This window comes from Zonotrichia albicollis, chromosome 10 (assembly GCF_047830755.1).
Source record: "Zonotrichia albicollis isolate bZonAlb1 chromosome 10, bZonAlb1.hap1, whole genome shotgun sequence".
Lineage (NCBI taxonomy): Eukaryota > Metazoa > Chordata > Aves > Passeriformes > Passerellidae > Zonotrichia > Zonotrichia albicollis.
In genome coordinates, this window is record NC_133828.1 from 16,972,645 (window position 1) to 16,990,998 (window position 18,354).

An 18,354-nucleotide genomic window follows, 5' to 3' on the forward strand; every position below is an offset into this window, starting at 1 on the left:
TATGCACAGCAGAGCAGGAGTTGGAAGGGCTGACAGTGAATAACAGGGCTGAATAACAAATTCCCACCTGTGCATGCCGCGTCAGCAGCAGCGGAGGCTTTTGGAGCCTCTCCGTGGCTCTGCACGGCACGTTGGGCGCCCGAGGCCGAGCGCTGCTCCTCCATCCATCCCTTCCCTGATCCCTGCCGGGTGTGGGAGTGGCGTTGGCGCTGTCTGCTCCGGGCTGTGTCTCTTGTTCACTCTCTGAACCTTTTAGGCTCGGAGGGAGCTGAAGCGCTTGAAGGAGGAGGCTAGGCGTAAGCATGCTGTGGCAGTCATTTGGGCTTACTGGCTTGGACTGAAGGTACTTTCTCCAACACTCCCATCTGTCAACGTCAACTCAATGGAGCGTGGCACACCTTACTAACAATTAATAAACAAGCAGTTGTGTGGGCTCACTAGGAGGGGTGGTTTTTTTTACACATTGTTGAACTTTGTCATGGACTTGGCTGAAAAAGTGATAAATGAAATTGCCTCACTTACAGCAACATTGAAGCATTGGGGGATTTTTGTCAGCAATCACAGGAAGACAAAAGTCAGATAAAAGGGACTCTATTACAGTTGTTGACTTTAAAAACTGACCTACCTTGGCAAAGGTCCTATCTGGAAAGATTACAAGGATGTATTTTCTTGTTGTGACCTCTGCTTGTTAGAATGGGAAGTAGGGTGGAAGTGTCTGACTCTCACTGCTGCTCACAGTAGACCCCTGATCCCAGTGTTGAGGAGGGCAGGGTGTAAAGCCAGTGGTCATGTCCTGTTGCATCCAGCAGCCTTTTTGGGGCCTGGCATTGCATTACCTGTGGCTTGTGACAGCCATGGATTCCTAGAAAAATTGAGACACACAAAAGTGTTTTGTTTTCCGTCCCTTGCTTTCAAGGACTGGTTGGCAAAAGAAAACACATCTGTAATCTGGAAAAATGTAGTTCTGCTCTGTAAATAGACTATGAAAATGGCATCTTCAGATGTTTCAGGTCTGTGCCCAAATGATTTACATAACACAGTTTTACAGATGCAGTCCTGAAGAACTGCAGAAATCTGAATCTGTTTGGTTTGGCTGGGAGTGACTTCTGCTAGAAGGGATATTGTAGACTGCAGGGGTAGGAAAGAAACAATTCACTCGACAATGCAGAGTAAAGTTCAGGTCTCGTATTCTTGTACTTACCCTGACAGTGATGAAATGGGAAAAATAGTTAGAAAACATATAATTATGTATAATACATGTTCATTTATAAATGAAAAAAAAATCCATTACAATACATATATGGAAGCCAGAGCTGGAAAATACAAAGGAGCCATTTTAAAAAGTCATTCTGCAGATCAGAATCACACTTTAGGTACTACTGCCAAAGTAGGTCTGTTTTTATGATTTTAAAACAAGGATATGTCCCTCCTGAGAACTCAAAGGCCATTTTATATCAAACAGCAGCATTTAAATGCAAGCTGATGACTCCAAAACCTTTAAGGCACATTACAGTAGGAATACATTTCTGAAGTCTGTGGTTTTCAGTGAGTTTGTTAAATAGTGTGTAAGCTACATTTCCAATTTCCATCTCACCTGAAATACACGGATTTTTCTGAATAAGACTGTAGTCTGTCATTCCAGCATATGACTGTTACCACAAGTAGTTTGAAGGCAAAGTGTTTTCACCCATGACATGTGAGGCTGAAGAATTAAAGTTGATAAAACCAATGAAAATTAAACCAAAAACTTGTAAGGTTTTGTTTTTTTTTTTTTTTTTTTTAATTGTATGCCAAGTAGATTTTAATAGCATTTGTGGTACTTTCCAGATTTAGGCTTTTCTGGAGCAGCTTGCATTTCTCAGTGCTTGCTTTGCAGCTTCCCTGCAGCACCAATAGGATGCGTGGGTGTCTATTAGTCCCTTTCTTCCAAATTAATTTGCACACCTTGCAGCTTGCAAAGAATAATATAAAGCAAGATCATTAAGGAGAATCTATGGTGAGATTTGGGATGATTGTTGTTGGAGTGGCTTTGAGTGTGTTAATTACCAGCCCTGAATAATTAATAAAGGATGTGCTCTAATTATAGAGCACTAAGCCTTGCAGAAAAAGAGTGAATAAGAACTCTCATATTTTTTTTTCTCATAAAGTGTTGAGGAAAAAAATATGCACTGAATGCAATTTGCATGGAATGATGATAGCTGAATGCTGCCAGTTTTGCTGGTGCATCTTAATGTGTAATTAAGCAAAATCTGTTTACCTGTGGGTGTATTTGTCCACAAATGGTGACAGATTCTTGCTTTCCAAATGCTGGTTTATCTTAAAATGCATGAATTACTGTGAGGCAGAAAGGGGTAAATTTTTTTTCTGTAAATTGAAGGGGATTTTACGCTATGGGTTTTCCTTTATATTCTGGTTACAGAGAAGCCAGCAACACTTAGTGAGTTAGCTAAAACCACTAAATTTTGCTCTGGGGTAAATTATGCAAAGCCACGATGTTTTCCCTGGGTTTTGCCCAAAACCCATAACAGGTGTGTTGCAGACTGTGCCAGAGTTTGCAAAGAAATTTGAGGGATGTTTCAGCTGACTTGAGGTGAGCCTGGGTGTCACATAAAACTGCAAACCAGTTGGGCTCTCCCTAATTGCCTTTTCTGAATTTTGGTCTATGCTAATTAGCACTGATAGAAATACAAAAGGCAAAACAAGTACTCTAAAATTTGCACTTCCATATATGTATTAAAAATTAATATCACCTGCAAAAATTATGATGAATACTTTTTTGATTTTTTTGTTTAATTTTATTGTTTTCAAATAAATTTTGGCAGCAAATACCAAGCTTGCTGACATTAAGCAACCTTTGTGTTGATTCTCTGCTCTTACCAAGCACCAAAATCTTATTTTTCTTTTGGAATGAGGACTGCTTGTGTGTGAAAAGAATTATCTCATGCACAAGTCTGCTCTGAAAAAAAAAAAAAACCCTTTTTATTATAGCAAACTCTGTATATTAAGAATTTTAAAGGAGAAAAATCTGAAAAATTCACCAGTTAACTCTGTAATTAACATCAAATAAGTGTCAGTTCAGACACAAGAAAATTGTATCATCACTGGTGATGCCTCACTTTTTCCAGTCCAGCTTTATGCAAAAGCCTTTTGAAAACAGATTCATGCTGTGAATTCGACAATATTTGAATAATTTGCCTTTTTGGAGGGAAGCATTTCAAATTCCTTGATAAGTTTGCAAATAATTGCACTCAGGTCAGCCGGGATATCTTTCAGACACCGTGGCCCATGGTCTGCTTCACATAATTTAAGTGTAAGCAGGTGATGTTCCTATTTCAGGGAACCTTTTGCATGTTTGTGTGCTTGTTTTAATGTTTTCTACCATAGAGCTTGTTCAAAAACAATGCATTTGTTTGCCTGTGCAAACAAATGCATTCTTTATATTCATTTTGAGGGTTTGTTTAACTTTCTAGGTCCGTAGAGAATACAGGAAATTCTTCAGAGCCAATGCTGGAAGAAAAATTTATGAATTTACCCTTCAGAGAATTGTATGTATATATCTGTACAAAGTACATATACATTTCCTGTGTTTTGAGTTTTTACTTTCTATCAAATGTAGCTGTTGTGTTATGATAGTCTTTGTAAGGAAATGTCCAAGCACATGGAAAAGTGACCAATTAATATTCTGATATTGTAGAGAAAGGATAGTGATAATGTTTGGAGGTATAGGAATGGTACTAAATATTTGCCACACTTCTGTGATACCTAAATCTGCATTTCTCAATATACCTGGCTTTAAAAATCCATATTGTGGTTTATGAGAGCTGAGAGTTGCAATTTGGTAACTGTGCTTTTTAATCACAGAGCATCTGCTTTTCCTTGCAAACTTCAATAACTCTGATATTCTAACGTTAATAAAACATCTTGCTTCAATTTTATCACAGATGCAAAAATACTTCTTGGAAATGAAGAATAAGATGCCTTCTTTATCACCAATAGATAAAAACTGGCCTGCGAGGCCTTACCTTTTCTTGGAATCAACTCACAAGGAGCTAAAGAGGATTTTCCATTTGTGGAGGGTAGGACACGTTCTGGTCCAGTCTGTGCAGAATTTCTTCCCATGATTTTCAACAGTATTGTTCACAAAGGGTCTATTTTTAGGATGTGTTTCCTTCGATTCCAGCCAGGATAATTTTATTTCTTTGGAAGGAGTAGGTTTTTTGATCATTGCCTTTGGCCTGTAAGGGATATAACTATCCTGGCTGCTCCTTTCTGGGGCTAGGGAGAGAAGTTGCTTCCTGCCATCAGCCTGTTAATTAATAGCTTGTAATACTTGTGTCCATGGCCAGGACTTAGACCAATGTTGGAAGTGCTGGGTGGAATTTTTTACTTATGAGCTGTGGTTAGATGAAATTTGTTTTGGATCTTTGGACGGAGAGAACGGCGAGGATCTGTACAAGTGCTGATGGGATGTTTTACTGATCTTGTGGGCTGTGTTTTCTTTGAATTGTCAAGGAACAGTTTTTCTTTCTGAGCCTGCAAAACTCACCCTGTCAGCTGTGTCTTTTTCTTCCTCTGCCTACATAAACTTCCAAAATTATGGAACTGTATGCATATTTTTGTGAACATTTTTAGCGCACTCTTCCAATGAATTAGTCTCATAGATGAAGCTCATGTTCATACTTACAGGAGATGTTTTATATATTGTTTCTGATGTAATTCAAAAGTATCTAGAATGGGTGAGGAGCAAAACACCTCCCCTGTTTGTTATCAGTGGCACGTAGGATGGAGCTGAATCACTTCAGAAGCATACAAAGAATGTGCATCTTGAGCAATGAGCAAACATTAGTCTGTGGTGCTGTGAGATTGGGAAAGATAATTTTATGGTTTGTTTAATATATCCTGTTTTGTAGTGTAAAAAGTACAGAGATCAGTTCACAGATCAGCAAAAGCTTATATATGAAGAAAAACTGGAAGCAAGTGAACTTTTCAAGGACAAGAAGGCTTTATATCCAGCCAGGTAATGACTGATTCTGCTGCTTTTAGTGTATAAGATATTCAATATCCTTACATAGATTTGGGAAACTAAGCAGGATTTTGCTTTTCATCTTAAGCAGGAAAGTGCATTTTCCTTGCTTGACAACATCCCTCCATCATTTGCCTTTACCATCCTGAAAACTGACCTCAGTTAGAAGCAAACTTAGATGCTGCTACAGCCACCAGTCCTGTGATAGCAAGAACTTCTGCCCAAAATCCATGGTGGTTTGTTGTTCTAACTCTCCTTGACATAGTTATGCCTTGCAAGTTTGGGGAACTTGCAGGTGGGAACAACTTTCACCCTTTCCCCTAACTCCCTTCGGGCTGTTTCCTGCAACAATAAAGGTAGAGTGAGCAAGAAGGCTCAAAGTGGCAATGTCACTCACTCCCAGGTCAGCTGTGCTGGGGAGCTCTCCTGTGTTCAAACTTAAAATAACTTAATAGTTAGATACACTGGTGCATATCTTTTTGCAAAGATACTTAAAAGAAATTTCTGTTTTCATTTTAAAATATTTTTTCTTCTTTGTTTTTTTTTCTTTTCATAATGTGAAATCTCTGCAAATAGGTATTTTGGATTCTCAGATTATTGAATTCTTTAAAACTGACAGATTCTTGTCATTCCTATCTACAGAGCCAGCATTATTCAAGAAAGTGCAGTAGTAATATCTAATTTTATTTAAGGAATACTCTTCTTTTGGTACGCAGTAAAACTGGCAAAAGAGAGATATGATGTCCTTTATATAAGTTGGCTTATATTCTTTGAGTGAATACAAGCTTATAAATTGTGTTTTTTCTTGAAAACAACCATCTTGTCCATCCACATAGAATGAGAAGCAAGGTTCAGCAGAGGGAGGAACAGGAATATGCAAGAGTTTATGGGAACAGTTCCATGCATGGACAAGCTCTGCCTCTTGTTTGTGTGTTTCCTTGGTTTTGTGTCATTTTTTTATTGAGACATTTCCTGTTTTCCTGTAATGGGCTCAGTGTACATTTCTCTTTTTTTCCCCTTCAGTAGATCACTTATTTAATGGCTATATATGCTAGCTTGTGGTTTATTCCTTATTTGCTTTGGGATGTCTTTTTATGCTGCAGGGAAGAGAGAAAGATGGTGCCTTTGGATTTTCCTATGAGCAAGCAGGTTTTTTTAGGTTTTAGTCAGTATGCATCTGCTCAGCATAGAGCTCCTTGGAAGGGAAGGAATTCTATTTATACTCCTGGTTTGGTACTTTTTACACCAAGGCTGAACAATGAAATAACCTGCAGCAAAATACACACACACACAGAGATATTTTTTAGAAATTTATATCTATATCTATTTATATATGTATATATATGAGAGTCATTTTTATCCAAGACATTTTTAAGTGGTATATGTGATAAGAGAACTGTTGATTCATTTTAGTTTTAGCTATGACTTCTCATCATTTGGTCAGGGATGAAGTCCACATGGAATCTACTATTTTGCTGACTATGGTTTCATACTGCTAATTAATAAAAACCAAAAAACCCCAAAGCTCCAACGTGGTGGAAAGTTGGAATGCTTTTCCTGCCCTGTATTCATTTAAAAACATTTCCATCTCTTTTTGTCTGGTATTCAGAGCTGATTAGCTCCTACTGTTGTTGTTTTTTTTATAATCGGCCTAAGGGTAGAGAAAATTACTGTATAAAGTTTCTGATTAATTAGTATGATAATGTTTCATAGGATGTGGCTAATTTTCTGTCTGCAGTATAATTATTTAAGGAGAAAGAGGGACTTGTGGGTACTAAATTTCCAGTATCCTTCCTCCTCTTTCCCATCTCTCTGTGTCCCAGAGATGCAATGGCAGAGGCAGTGGTGTTCCACATAATGCACTGGTTTCTCCTGGGCTCCAGTCTTGGCAAAGCTTTGCATTAATGCTTTGACTGAAGTTAAATCACCGTTTTTAAAGTGATTTGGAAACAAAGCAAGCAGTGACAATTCATCAGTTCTTGGTCTGTAGGGAAGCCCTTATTTTAACACCCCGAGGTGTGTAAAGATGGGGGAGTTTGCAAGAGCAGCAGATCAGCAAGGAGCTGCTGCATATTGCACAGACAAGAGCAGATCTTGAAGGCAAGTTCATGTCTGTCACTCACTGAGGTCCTGCCTGTCAGCATCAATAGTGTCTCACTCCTACTGGGGTTTTATTTTCTGCTTTCACTGGGTGATTTCAAATTACAGTTGACTGCCCATGCAAGGACGTGTCTGATATCCAAAGCAATTTGGCCCATTTTGGTGATAGCTTTCCCTTCATTCACCATCACTGAAAATGATATTTAGTGCATCTCCTCACGAAGCCTGTGCTGGTGTCAGGTTTGCTTCTTGCCTGGGGTTTAACTCGTGTTTCCATTGCAGTGTGGGGCAGCCATTCCAAGGGGCTTACCTGGAGATCAGCGAGAACCCCAAGTACAAAAAGCTCAAAGATGCCGTGGATGAAAAGATCATTATTGCAGAAGTTGTCAATAAGATCAATAGAGCCAATGGGAAGGTAATCACATACATTTGATTTATCCAGAAGGGCAGACCATTTTTGGTACAAATACATTGAAAGCAAGACTCGTAATAGTCTGAGGTTTTTTAAAATAATGCATATTTTTAAGGGCAAGACTGGAAATGTTGGTTTTATGTAAATTGTTGATTTTAAACACCTCTTTTAAATTTACATAAAGATTACTAAAATCTTGTTTTGTGGTTTCCAGCGACTTTTCCAAACAAAAAAGGTATCTCATCAGCTGGTAACAGACTGTATTGTGTCACAACTAAATGTAATCTCTGTACTTGGCTAAGATCTTCTATTTGACAATTAAAGAAAATAAACATTTGTAGAGTATCTTACTCAAGTATTTAGAAAACTGAATTTTTCAAAGTCCACGCTGTCAGTCAAGCTCTGATTATCAAATTTTATTATCTTTTAAAATTATGAGTGGCATACTCTGCTAACTTTACCTGTCTTCCAAAGCTCTTTGTAAGGAAGAGGCAAGTTTCTTGTATCATTTGAATAAAGCTGTTAAATATGGGGGGTACCTTTTTATTCTGCCAACATAGAACACATTTTGCATTTAAACTGTACTTATTAAAACAGGAAGTATTATTCTGCTTTAGTAAACTTAATTGCTTTCACCGTATCTGTCTGAATGAAGTAGTACTAGAAGTAGTAGATGTCGACTTCTCAGATGTAGATGTCATTTATGCATTTCCAGGAGTGAAATTAAGTTGCCCATTGTTGATGCCAAGTTAATTTTCTGGTTTAGAAGAAACTAATTAAATGAAGACAATATCTTTCCTGTATTTTCATAGGCTACAGCTCTCAAGATTAAAAAAAAATAAATAATGAGCTATGGTTCTATGTGCTTAAGGCAGCTCCTTCTTAATTTTAATAAAGATTTTATTCTTAAAAAGTTTACAGGAGAAAAATGTGTATGTGGATTAAGTTCTCATTTCTCTTTCTTACTATTTTCTAAGACAAATTTAAGAACATGCATTTCATGCTTTAAAAATATTCATCTTTTTAAAATAGGAATGCTTATCCTCCTAAAGGGTAATTCCAAGAGATAAAGGGAGGAGAACATAACTCTGAAAAGTACTTACGCGATTTGTGTTGCTCTGCATCATAGTTTTGGTGAATAATGCTCAATAGAGAGACTTAGTGTGTGATGATTTTCCTGGAGATATAAAGAGCATGAGAAATGAGGTTATCCTGATTTGCATAGTTTTAGAGTTTGACTTTCTGAATTTTACAGCTGTAAGCCAGTAATTAAAGGAACTGTTTATACCTAAGCATATGTGCCAAAATGAGCTAAGCTTCTCAGTCTATAATTAGACACATAAATAAATCCGACCTGATTTTAACTGATCTGCAGCTTTTACTGAACATCAAATGTTCACATTTGCTAATGTGGGCCAAGCTTTTTAACTCTGTGAACTCCTTGGAGTCTTAGTAGGTGCTCAGTGAAAACCATCTCTCTCCTCACGTGGACAATGATCTGCATTTTTGCATTTTCACAGGCTGCATCCAGGATTTTCTTATTAACCAAAAACAACGTTCTGCTCGCGGATCAAAAATCTGGGACTATCAAGTCAGAGGTTCCACTGGGAGATGTTACCAAAGTGTCCATGAGCTCCCAAAATGATGGATTCTTTGCAGTGCACCTCAAGGAGGTTGGTCACCACTCCATCACTAAATAATATGTTTTGTGTGCAGTGATGTGAAACCTGTTTGTTAATTATCTTGTAGCATTAAACCAGAGGGGTTTAGCTTGTAGGCTTAGAAATTTACTGAACTTTGCCATAGCTGAAAAAAACTTTGATTTAAAGCTACTGAAGCCAAAAGAGAACAGTTTATTACATTATGAACGATCATTTAACTGTGAAAATCAGACTTTGTGTTTCACTGCAGTCTCTTCAGGATCAGAGTTTTCCACTTGTAATATGGTTCAGGTGCCTTGTGCCAGTGCTTTCCTTACATATCCTGGTAGAATATTTCTCTCTTCTTTATGGATGCCAAGAAGTCTACATTGAGACACAGTTAATTTGTTACTCAGTTCTAAAGAGCTTAGCTCAGTGCTATATTTGCCTCACTGCAATGTAACCACTGCTCTGCTAAAATCATTAAGCTGGCATCTGTATTCTAGCCTAAATGAATTGTAGTGTCTTTTCATACTCACTGCCATCATCCTAATCCTGGTGTTGGTAATTTGCTTTTGTTCCTTTCCACAAGTATTGGAAGCTTGCTGTGATGTATGCAGACAAGGGATACAGAAACAGTACACTTGTAGGAAAATGAAGATGACCCTCCTTTAGGGCCATTCCCTTCCTTTAGGGAAGGGATTTTTTTTTCACCTCTCTCACCTGATTAGTAGATTATTTGGGTGAAAATGGTATTTTGATCCTATACACTGCATTGCAATCCCTATTTAATTTACAAGACAAAAGATTGATGTTTCCTTAAACTGGGAAGAGAAGACTCCTTGTAAACCCTCCTGCTTGGCTGCCATTTAACCACACTCAAGGTTTTGGTAGTCCTAACTGTTTTCCTTCCTGTTTCAGGGTTCAGAAGCTGCCAGCAAAGGAGATTTCCTGCTCAGCAGCGATCACCTTATTGAAATGGCCACTAAACTTTACCGCACTACCCTCAGCCAAACCAAACAAAAGCTCAACATTGAGATATCTGATGAGTATGTTTCTTGTTTGCTTAAGAGTACATTTGCTTCAGTGCAGCATGCTAAAAAGTCAAGTATCTGGTGTCAGAATAACAAAACACTGTTGTGTAGCTAATACTTCTTTTCTCTTGACAGAATACTTGTAAAGAAGGATCCAGTTTTCAGTGTGTGCTCTTTTATAGTATTCATTTTGGCTTTTACGTCCCTGAAAGTCATTACAGAAAATGGGCTTTTATTAAAGTGGTTTCAAACAGGGCTGTGAAGCACAATTGCTGCTGTAGAAATAATCAAGAGTTACTACATTTGAGAGAACAATTTTGCATGTGACTGAAAAGTTCACAGATTGCTGTGAGATATTTATAGATTAGAGTGGACACTAGGTGCCAAGTTCTTCTGAAAACAACCCAGAAAGAATACAAAGCCTGTCCCCAATCCAATGCAGGTTTATGAAGCTCTGTCTCTCTTGTGAATTTGTAACAACCTATTGTTGGTGGTTTTTGGTTGTAAAAAAGCTTTGTTTGATGAAAAGTCTGCATCTCAAAATAATATTTATTTCTGATCGGGACAGTTTCAGATTATGGTCCTAAATAAGGACTGCCCTTGCAGTGTTTTCAGCTATGGAATAATGGCATTTTGTGTGAACTTCTAAAGTTTGTTGAGTAAGAGTCTTCCATTTAGTCCACCATTGCCATGTGCCACTTTTGTTCTGTGAAGTGGCCCCTCTTTTCAGTAATGTTGATTAGGTGGATTTATTCACTTTGAATAAAGAGGAAAAATTGGAGCCCTTTAACAATGGTGAAGTAAATTTCCTGTAGGCAAAAACTGAACCATTTTATCTGGCTATACCATACTGTGTGTGTTTTAGAGTAATGATAATGCATACAATTTGTATCTGTTCAGATTTGAGGATTTATTAAAAGGCTAATTTTGGTCTTTCCTTGAAAATAAAATCTGCCATTTTCCTTTGTTCTGTTACCAGATGTCATTTAATTTCCTCAAGAGTATGTGGTTTTTAGTCTCTAAAAGAGTGTGGCTATCCCCAGTAAGTTTCTAGTTTAAGGGGGACTACAAAGGCATAAACTACTAAAGCTAAGTTTAAGCATGCATTGCACTAGTCTGGACAGCCTGCTTGCCTTAGGTCTGGAAAACAGCCTGCTTTCAGGGAGTCTTGCTTCTTGGGATGTGGTTTTGTTTCTTCTCTTGCAAATTAAAAACACTCATGTGTGTACTGCTATTGAGTTTATCCAGACTAAATAATTTTAAGCTGTTCGCAGTCCCATCTGTGTTGATGGTGAAGCAGGAGTCTTCTCCCTGCTAGAGTTTAGACACAAGCACAACTAGGGATTGAGGAGAAAATGTGGCCTTATTTTGACTACTCTGCTTTTTGGGAAGAGAGCTGATGTAAGAGTGCTGTTGATGCAGGGCTCTGTGGAGGAGGAGACACACCATTCACAGGCATAATGTCAGAACAGTGTCTGTAGGAAAATGCAGCATTGCTGACAAGACAATGGTTGTAGGAGCTGCACACATTTTTGGGGTGCAGCTCTTAATGCTGCCCCCCAGAAATGCAGTGCTGAGCAAGCTCTGAGTGCCTGGGCTGTGCAGCAGGAAAGCAGGACCCAAGGGCAGCTCGGCTCAGCAGAGGCCACTTCCTCCCCTGAGCTCTGCCGTCAGCTTGAATTGTGGTTTCCGGCTGCAGAGCAAATTCTTTGAAGTTTTTGGCCTCTGCTGGAGGACTTTTTAAGGATGCTAAAAGGGAAAATCGGCTGTATTACAAAGGACTTTTTAGGTCAGCAAGCACTGCATGTGAGCCAAGAGGCAGCACTGCCTTGCTTATTGCTTTTAATCTCACTATCCAGATCTGTGAGAGGTTTGAGGCTCCGCAGGAGCATGTTGGGTTTTTGTGGTGTTGGTTTTTTTTTTTTTTAAGCAATTCTCCATATTCAGTGAAATTTCCCTTCCAGTAAAAAGTGAAGAGTCACATCCAGATTAATTTGCCCTGAACTGTAGAAAATGTCTAAATTTGGAGATTGCTGGGCAGGAAGTGACTTTTCTCAGTTGCCGAGCAGGGGGCTATAAAGGCTGACTAAGGATTAGACATATGAGAGCTGCTGAAATACCAGATGTAATAAATTAAGCATAAATCAAGAAGAAGAGAACTTCCAATGTTGCTGCAGAAGTGTTGAGCTTCCATGAAAACAGAGAAGTCCCTTTGGCCAACAGTGAAGTAGTTGGAAATTGTCTTTGCTGCATTTCTGGTACAAGAGAAATTCTGTTTCAAACTGCTTTTTTTTCCTAAAAGAACAGCAAACTAACTTGTAAAATGTCCACAGTTACAGCCAAATACCAATCATTAAGAGATACAATCTGAAGGAAATTCTAGCCATACCATAACCTATGGCTTTTTTATTTATTCCCTAACTCTTTATTATTAATACAGAGCTGAAAATGACATCTTTTGGAGTGATGCTTAGAACCAGCAGGAAAAGGCTTCTGCTCCTCATGTGTCTTTTTTTTTCTCTCCACACTTAACTAAAGTTTTTACCCTTCCCTCTCTTAGGTTCCTGGTCCAGTTCAAACAAGACAAAGTGTGTGTCAAGTTCATACAAGGCAGCCAGAAGAATGGCAACATCCCAACTTGCAAGCGAAAAAACAATCGGCTTCTCGAAGTGGCTGTCCCTTAACTGCAGCTGGTGACTCTCCCTTTCATGGACTTGTTTCTTTGTAATAGTGCAATTTTAGTGGTTTGGTTTTGCTATTTTTATCCTTTTCTGGAGCTGTTGATGGCTAATAGCTTTAGAAACCCTTGGCCAAACATTGGATCGATCGACTTTGAAATCTTTTTGTTCATGCCAGAGTTTTAACCCTCAAAACACAGATTTTTATCCAGTGAGGCATTTTTACCAGCTGGCACATATCTGTCATACAACCAATCATTCTCTTTGTTTAGCAGCCATATTTTAGTGCAGCATATCATAAACCCACATATTAATGGTAACTTACTCGTATTCCTTAGACTAGAGATGTGCTTAACAGGAATTATACATGGCCTGGATGCTGGGTGGCCATTTGTGCCCGGTGTCCTTTTATCCCAAGTTGTCCAGGTGTCTGTCAGGCTCCTCATGTCCTGCCCCTGTGCAGACCAGCAAAGCAGAGGCTGATAAAACAACTCCTGCAGCTCACACCAGGACCTGTGTAACTCAACCTTCTGGTCAGTACGGCACAGAGACATCTAATTCTGCAAAATAGAAGGAATAGATGATTGCACAAGCAGCTACATGCATAATTTTATAGTTAAACATGCAGAGATTTTGAAACAGCATTTTTAATTAGGTCAGACGTTTTTAATGACTTTATAAAGTAGAGATCAGCAGAATTAAAGAAGCTTTTTCTTTTTTTCACAAAAGCTATAAAGTTCAAGGCATATTTTCTGTTCTGCTATTCTTCTTTTAAATTATGAGTTAGGATTAGAGCCTGAAGAATGCAATAGTATTCATAACACAAGTAAATGCTAGTTATTTAAACAGTTAGTTATCAAGTGAAAGGTTTGAGCCTTTCTTTTAAATATTGGCATGTACAATGTGCAATAAAACATACGTGACATTTTGTGAGATTATTTATAATACACTTTTGTGTGGAAGAGAGCGGATTGGTGCAGACTGCATAGACAATGTAGGGGTTAAAATAGATCTGTGTTGTTAATTTGCAGTTTATAGAGTGTACACTACAGTTGTCAATTTGGGAAGAATACTTAGAATTAAAAAAAGAAAAAAAATCCTTAATTTGGGGGTCTGTATATAAATTGGTATTATGGTAATAAACCTGTTCTAATTCTGTGCTGTTTGGTACTCCTATGTCATAACCATATTTTTGTACTCCAAACTATTTTATATAACTCGTGTGCCTGATGTAAATGCGTGCACAGAAAATACAATCAAGAGCCACATTATAAACCTTCAGTGTAACTGATTGCACTTAATCTTTTATAAGCCAGAAGCATTAGCTGAAATCCTTGAGAGGAGAGATGCTTTTCCAGAGGGAAGGAACTGCTCACGTGAAGGGTTTGTGGGATGTGACTCTGTGATCTGTGGAGAAAGCGCCTTGTATTTTTGCAGTCTGATATGGGACAGATTAAGGCCCTGGCTATCTGATGTGCAGTGCTGGAAGTCCAAGCATAAATAAAAGAAAGAGAAAGAAAAGTTCAGAGTCTCCTTCCTCTCCCGGTGGGGATGTGATGTGGCACTCATGATGGTGATGTGATGAAGGCTCCTCTGGATAGTTCAAGGTTAAAACAGTGTTTACTGCAATAGGTGTTCAAGTGCTAATGGTCATTAGTCTGAAAAATACAACTGGTTTGGGTTACACCACCCTCTGCTATGGGATTAAATGGTTTTCCTATGATTTGGGTACAAAGCAGTTGTTTTAACAGGATGCTTCAATATTGCTGTTAAAAGTCCATCCATGTGACCTTGAAAGGTGCAAATAATCAAAATATGTATTTCCTAAACTGAGAAAAAGCTGCCTCTTCCCTATAGTTGTAGTTCAAACCCTTCTTCTAGTAAATGAGTCAGGTTAATAGTTTAATAAAATTTAAATAATTTTACATGTATTGCAATTACAGATGCTTGCAAAGGAGATTTTAGAATTGATTTGTGATGCAAAATTATGGTACTTAAAAGGAATTATTCCATTGCCTTAAGAAGACAGCACATAATGATGACAATGTGGCATTTAAAACTCCTAAATCCTGTATTAGAATTTCTGCTTGGGGGAAGATTGGAGATTTGGTTAAACTGTTCACTCTCTTGGAAACCTTACAGTAAGAACCACATGAAGAAAATTATAAAAATTAATTTTAAAAAATTAAGGAAAACAAACATTTGAAATCTGATGTAATTCTGTAGTTGCTTGCAGGTAAGAAATGGGAGAGTGTGGATTAAGAACATCTGGATGTGTGGCCCATGAAACTAGGGTATTACAGGATAATATTAGGGTTTTTGTCCCATCCCAGCCAGGTCCAGTACACATCCCTTCTATTTTATTGACCTTTGCAGCAAGTCATAATAGCCATACCTGCAAAAGACTGGAAGAGGGACAAACTCCTCACCTTGGTTTCTCTTGTTTCCTTTCTTTTTCTGGACTCCAACAATTCCTACCTTGCACATTAGCTGGTACTTGGTGACAATTATCTTTTGACTCTTGAATACTTCTCAATGTACAGAGCAAGTTTTGCTGAACATGAATTATTAGATATTGCTCAGAGAGCCATGGTATCTTGCTGTTTAGATTTAAGTATCTTGGATGTTGAAAACAAAAATGCAAGGTCACTTTACTACCTAGCTTTTCTTTTTTGTCCCTTTCTTCTGTTTTCTTTTATCACTGTCTGCCAAATGGAGTTGTAAAGAGAAGAGTATTCCTCCTATGGTGCTAACCTTACTTTTGCATCCTTTTACTTTGTAACTGCTATTCTTTCATCTCAAAGCTGGGCAAAGATCATTAAGAAAAAAAATTGATGCATGATGCTTTCTAGAATCAAATAAAATTCTGTTCTTAGACCTATGTTTTCTCTATATCTGTATCTTTCTTACTGTGAAAAGAGCAGGTGACTGGGTTTTAGATTAATTGTATACAACACTGGTGTGAACATGAAGAAAGAAGAAAGTTTTATTTTGTATGGGATTCCTTAAGAGGCAGCCTCAGTGATTCACAGTAACATTTTCAGTCATTTCCTCATCATAATTTTTGCTGAAAATTCTAAAAACTCAACTTTTCTAACATTAGGTTTTAGACCAATTTGCCTGAGAACAATATTATAGCCAGTTAAACCTGGTTTTTAAAAATGGCTTTGCGCCCCAAACCTGTCATATTCCATGTACTATGTCTTGTGATCTGTTTCTTCTCCTTTTGTGCTCAACAATTCTGTCCTGATTGTTTTTTAATATTTTTGTTCACCATACAAATTATGGAAGAAACTAAAGTGTAAAATCAAGAAAAGCATATTCAGTTTTAATTTGTGTTCCTTTCCTTTGGCAAAATGAAAGCCTTTTTCTATGCGTTTCTGGGAGGGAAAGGAAGACTGAATTCAAAATTTTTATGTGAAAGGAGAAAATTTTCCCTCAGTCTGTGTAAATGTCACTGTTAATTCTTAAGCTTTTAGATCCTTAATCTTGAAGAACACATCATATTTTCCATATTCTGTAGGAAATGATCATGATTATTTTTAAAGGATTGCTCTGTGTTGTGATGGTGATGGGAGGTGGACACACCTGTGCTGCTTTGGGCACTTCCCAACAAATGTTTCAAAGACAGAACTGGACAGGACCCTGGGGATGCTGAGAACTCACACCAATGTGGAGCAGTGTGACTTTGAGGGAATCTCTAGTATGACCAACAAATGAGTTCTGACCCTCCTCCTGTCTAACTTCCCTCCTTAGTGTAGTGGTTTTTAGCTTACACAAACAATGATTATAATTGTGAGGGAAAATTTTTTGCCAATTGTTGTAAAACTCCTCAAAGTGATCAAAATTTTCTGGATACTGCTTTGGTATGTCACTGTCCCACAACCTTCCAGATGAAATGTAGCTAAAGGTTGGTGTCATGTAGTGTGATCTTGCAGCCATTCCAGCCCAGGATTTGGGGGTTTGCACTGCAGACCTGTCTCTCTGCAGCTGTGTGATCTGCTCAGAGTTTCAGGAGACTTAATTGAGGCAGTGACATCCTCCTCATGTGTCAGTCCCACTTACAGTGACACTTTCCATGGTCTGACTCACTGGAGTGTTTCCTCCTGGACTTTGAAGGTAAAGGGAGGTTTAGTGCATGGAAAAAGAAAAAGTTAATTGGCAGAGCAGAACTTGCTTCTGGTGAAATATTGAGCAGTAGGTGTGAGCAGTGGCTGCTTTGAGCACAGACTGTTCAGACATGGCCAGAACTGCCACGTTCTGTCTCGCAGGGTGGCTCTGCCCACAGCACTCCCTCAGCAGCACCAGATCTCTCCCTTTCCCTGGGCTTCTGAAGCAGAGTGGAGAGAGGATTGTGGAGAATTTACAGTTGCTGTCAGTAATTGTGGAAATGTGTTTCTATGTAGGTTGGGGCAGATTTGCTTTGGGCAGTCTCAAAAAAATAGCTGGAATGCAGAGGAAAAAGTAATCCTATGAATTTGTTGGTTTTAAGTAAACACATTGCTATTTTATGTTTGGCTGTGTTTGTCTACAGTAAACTAGTGCTATTTAAAGAACTGGGATTCTGATATCTACTTAATCTCATTATCAGCTACAACCAGTTCTGCTCCTGTTCCCTTCCACGCATGGATGGATTGAGTACTCAGACTTTAACTGAAAATGAGAGGACAGTCTGAGACCATGGAGTTAACTTTGCTTAGAAGCAATTGCTGAAACTGAGTCCTAAAACTGTTAAGAAAACAGATTGGCTCTTTCCTTCATTCTAAACCTTTAAACCATTGACATCTGGCTATGGAGTGATCAGGCAAAATGATGAAGCCTGTGGCAAAAAAGGCTTTATATGTGAATGAAAAGAAACCTCAAAGAATCTGGATCTTGTTTCTTAATAATTCAGCTGGTTTCCAAGGCTGCTCCCTGCACTCAGCCCAAGGTAATGATATCTTTGCTGTGTCACATTTTGCTGTTTATGGTATCCAATTATTTTAAAAAACACCAAAACCTAAAAAACCCAAAAATAAAAAGAGCACCCAAACAACTAAATATTCTTGTGGCCATGTGGGAATGTTCTTCTCTGGAAACATGGCAAAGTGCTGGGGATCTGCAGGGAGTCCTGGAGGAGCCTGGAACTTCACTGGCCACTTTCACCTTCACCCTCTGAAACACTGAATGCCTTTAAGCTCTTCTCTGAAAGTGGCACATGGTGGGTTTTTCCACAGTGAATGGGGATTTTTACTGCCTGGCAATGTCCTCTCTGCACATTATGAATTCTTTCCCCACCAGTATCTTGATATGCGTTGAGATGCTGGATGATGTTTCCTGCTCTGGCTCACATCACGTTCTGATTTCCCCCCACCCTGTTCCCTCCTGCCTTTGGCGTTCCCTGCAGTGATAAAGGGAGGCAAGTTTGCTCCAGGATACAGCAACAACGTATTCTTTTAAATTATTCCATTATCTACCACTGCATCTT

The 18,354-nt window shown here is 38.4% G+C and overlaps 1 protein-coding gene across 5 annotated transcripts in view; it reads left to right on the plus strand.

The window, feature by feature from the left end:
* Window positions 1-14,045, plus strand: part of MYO1B (myosin IB) — a 105,513-nt gene extending 91,468 nt beyond the window's left edge. For 4 of the 5 annotated variants that reach the window (XM_074548200.1, XM_014271132.3, XM_014271133.3 and 1 more), the window contains 8 exons: window positions 257-343; window positions 3,471-3,545; window positions 3,942-4,076; window positions 4,911-5,017; window positions 7,406-7,538; window positions 9,056-9,208; window positions 10,097-10,224; window positions 12,770-14,045. In XM_074548200.1, the coding sequence (XP_074404301.1) occupies window positions 257-343; window positions 3,471-3,545; window positions 3,942-4,076; window positions 4,911-5,017; window positions 7,406-7,538; window positions 9,056-9,208; window positions 10,097-10,224; window positions 12,770-12,893 (942 nt within the window). In that variant the 3' untranslated portion in view covers window positions 12,894-14,045. The remainder of the gene's footprint in view (window positions 1-256; window positions 344-3,470; window positions 3,546-3,941; window positions 4,077-4,910; window positions 5,018-7,405; window positions 7,539-9,055; window positions 9,209-10,096; window positions 10,225-12,769) is intronic. The other variant, XM_014271134.3, reaches the window with a different exon arrangement.
* The last annotated feature ends 4,309 nt before the right edge of the window (window positions 14,046-18,354 follow it).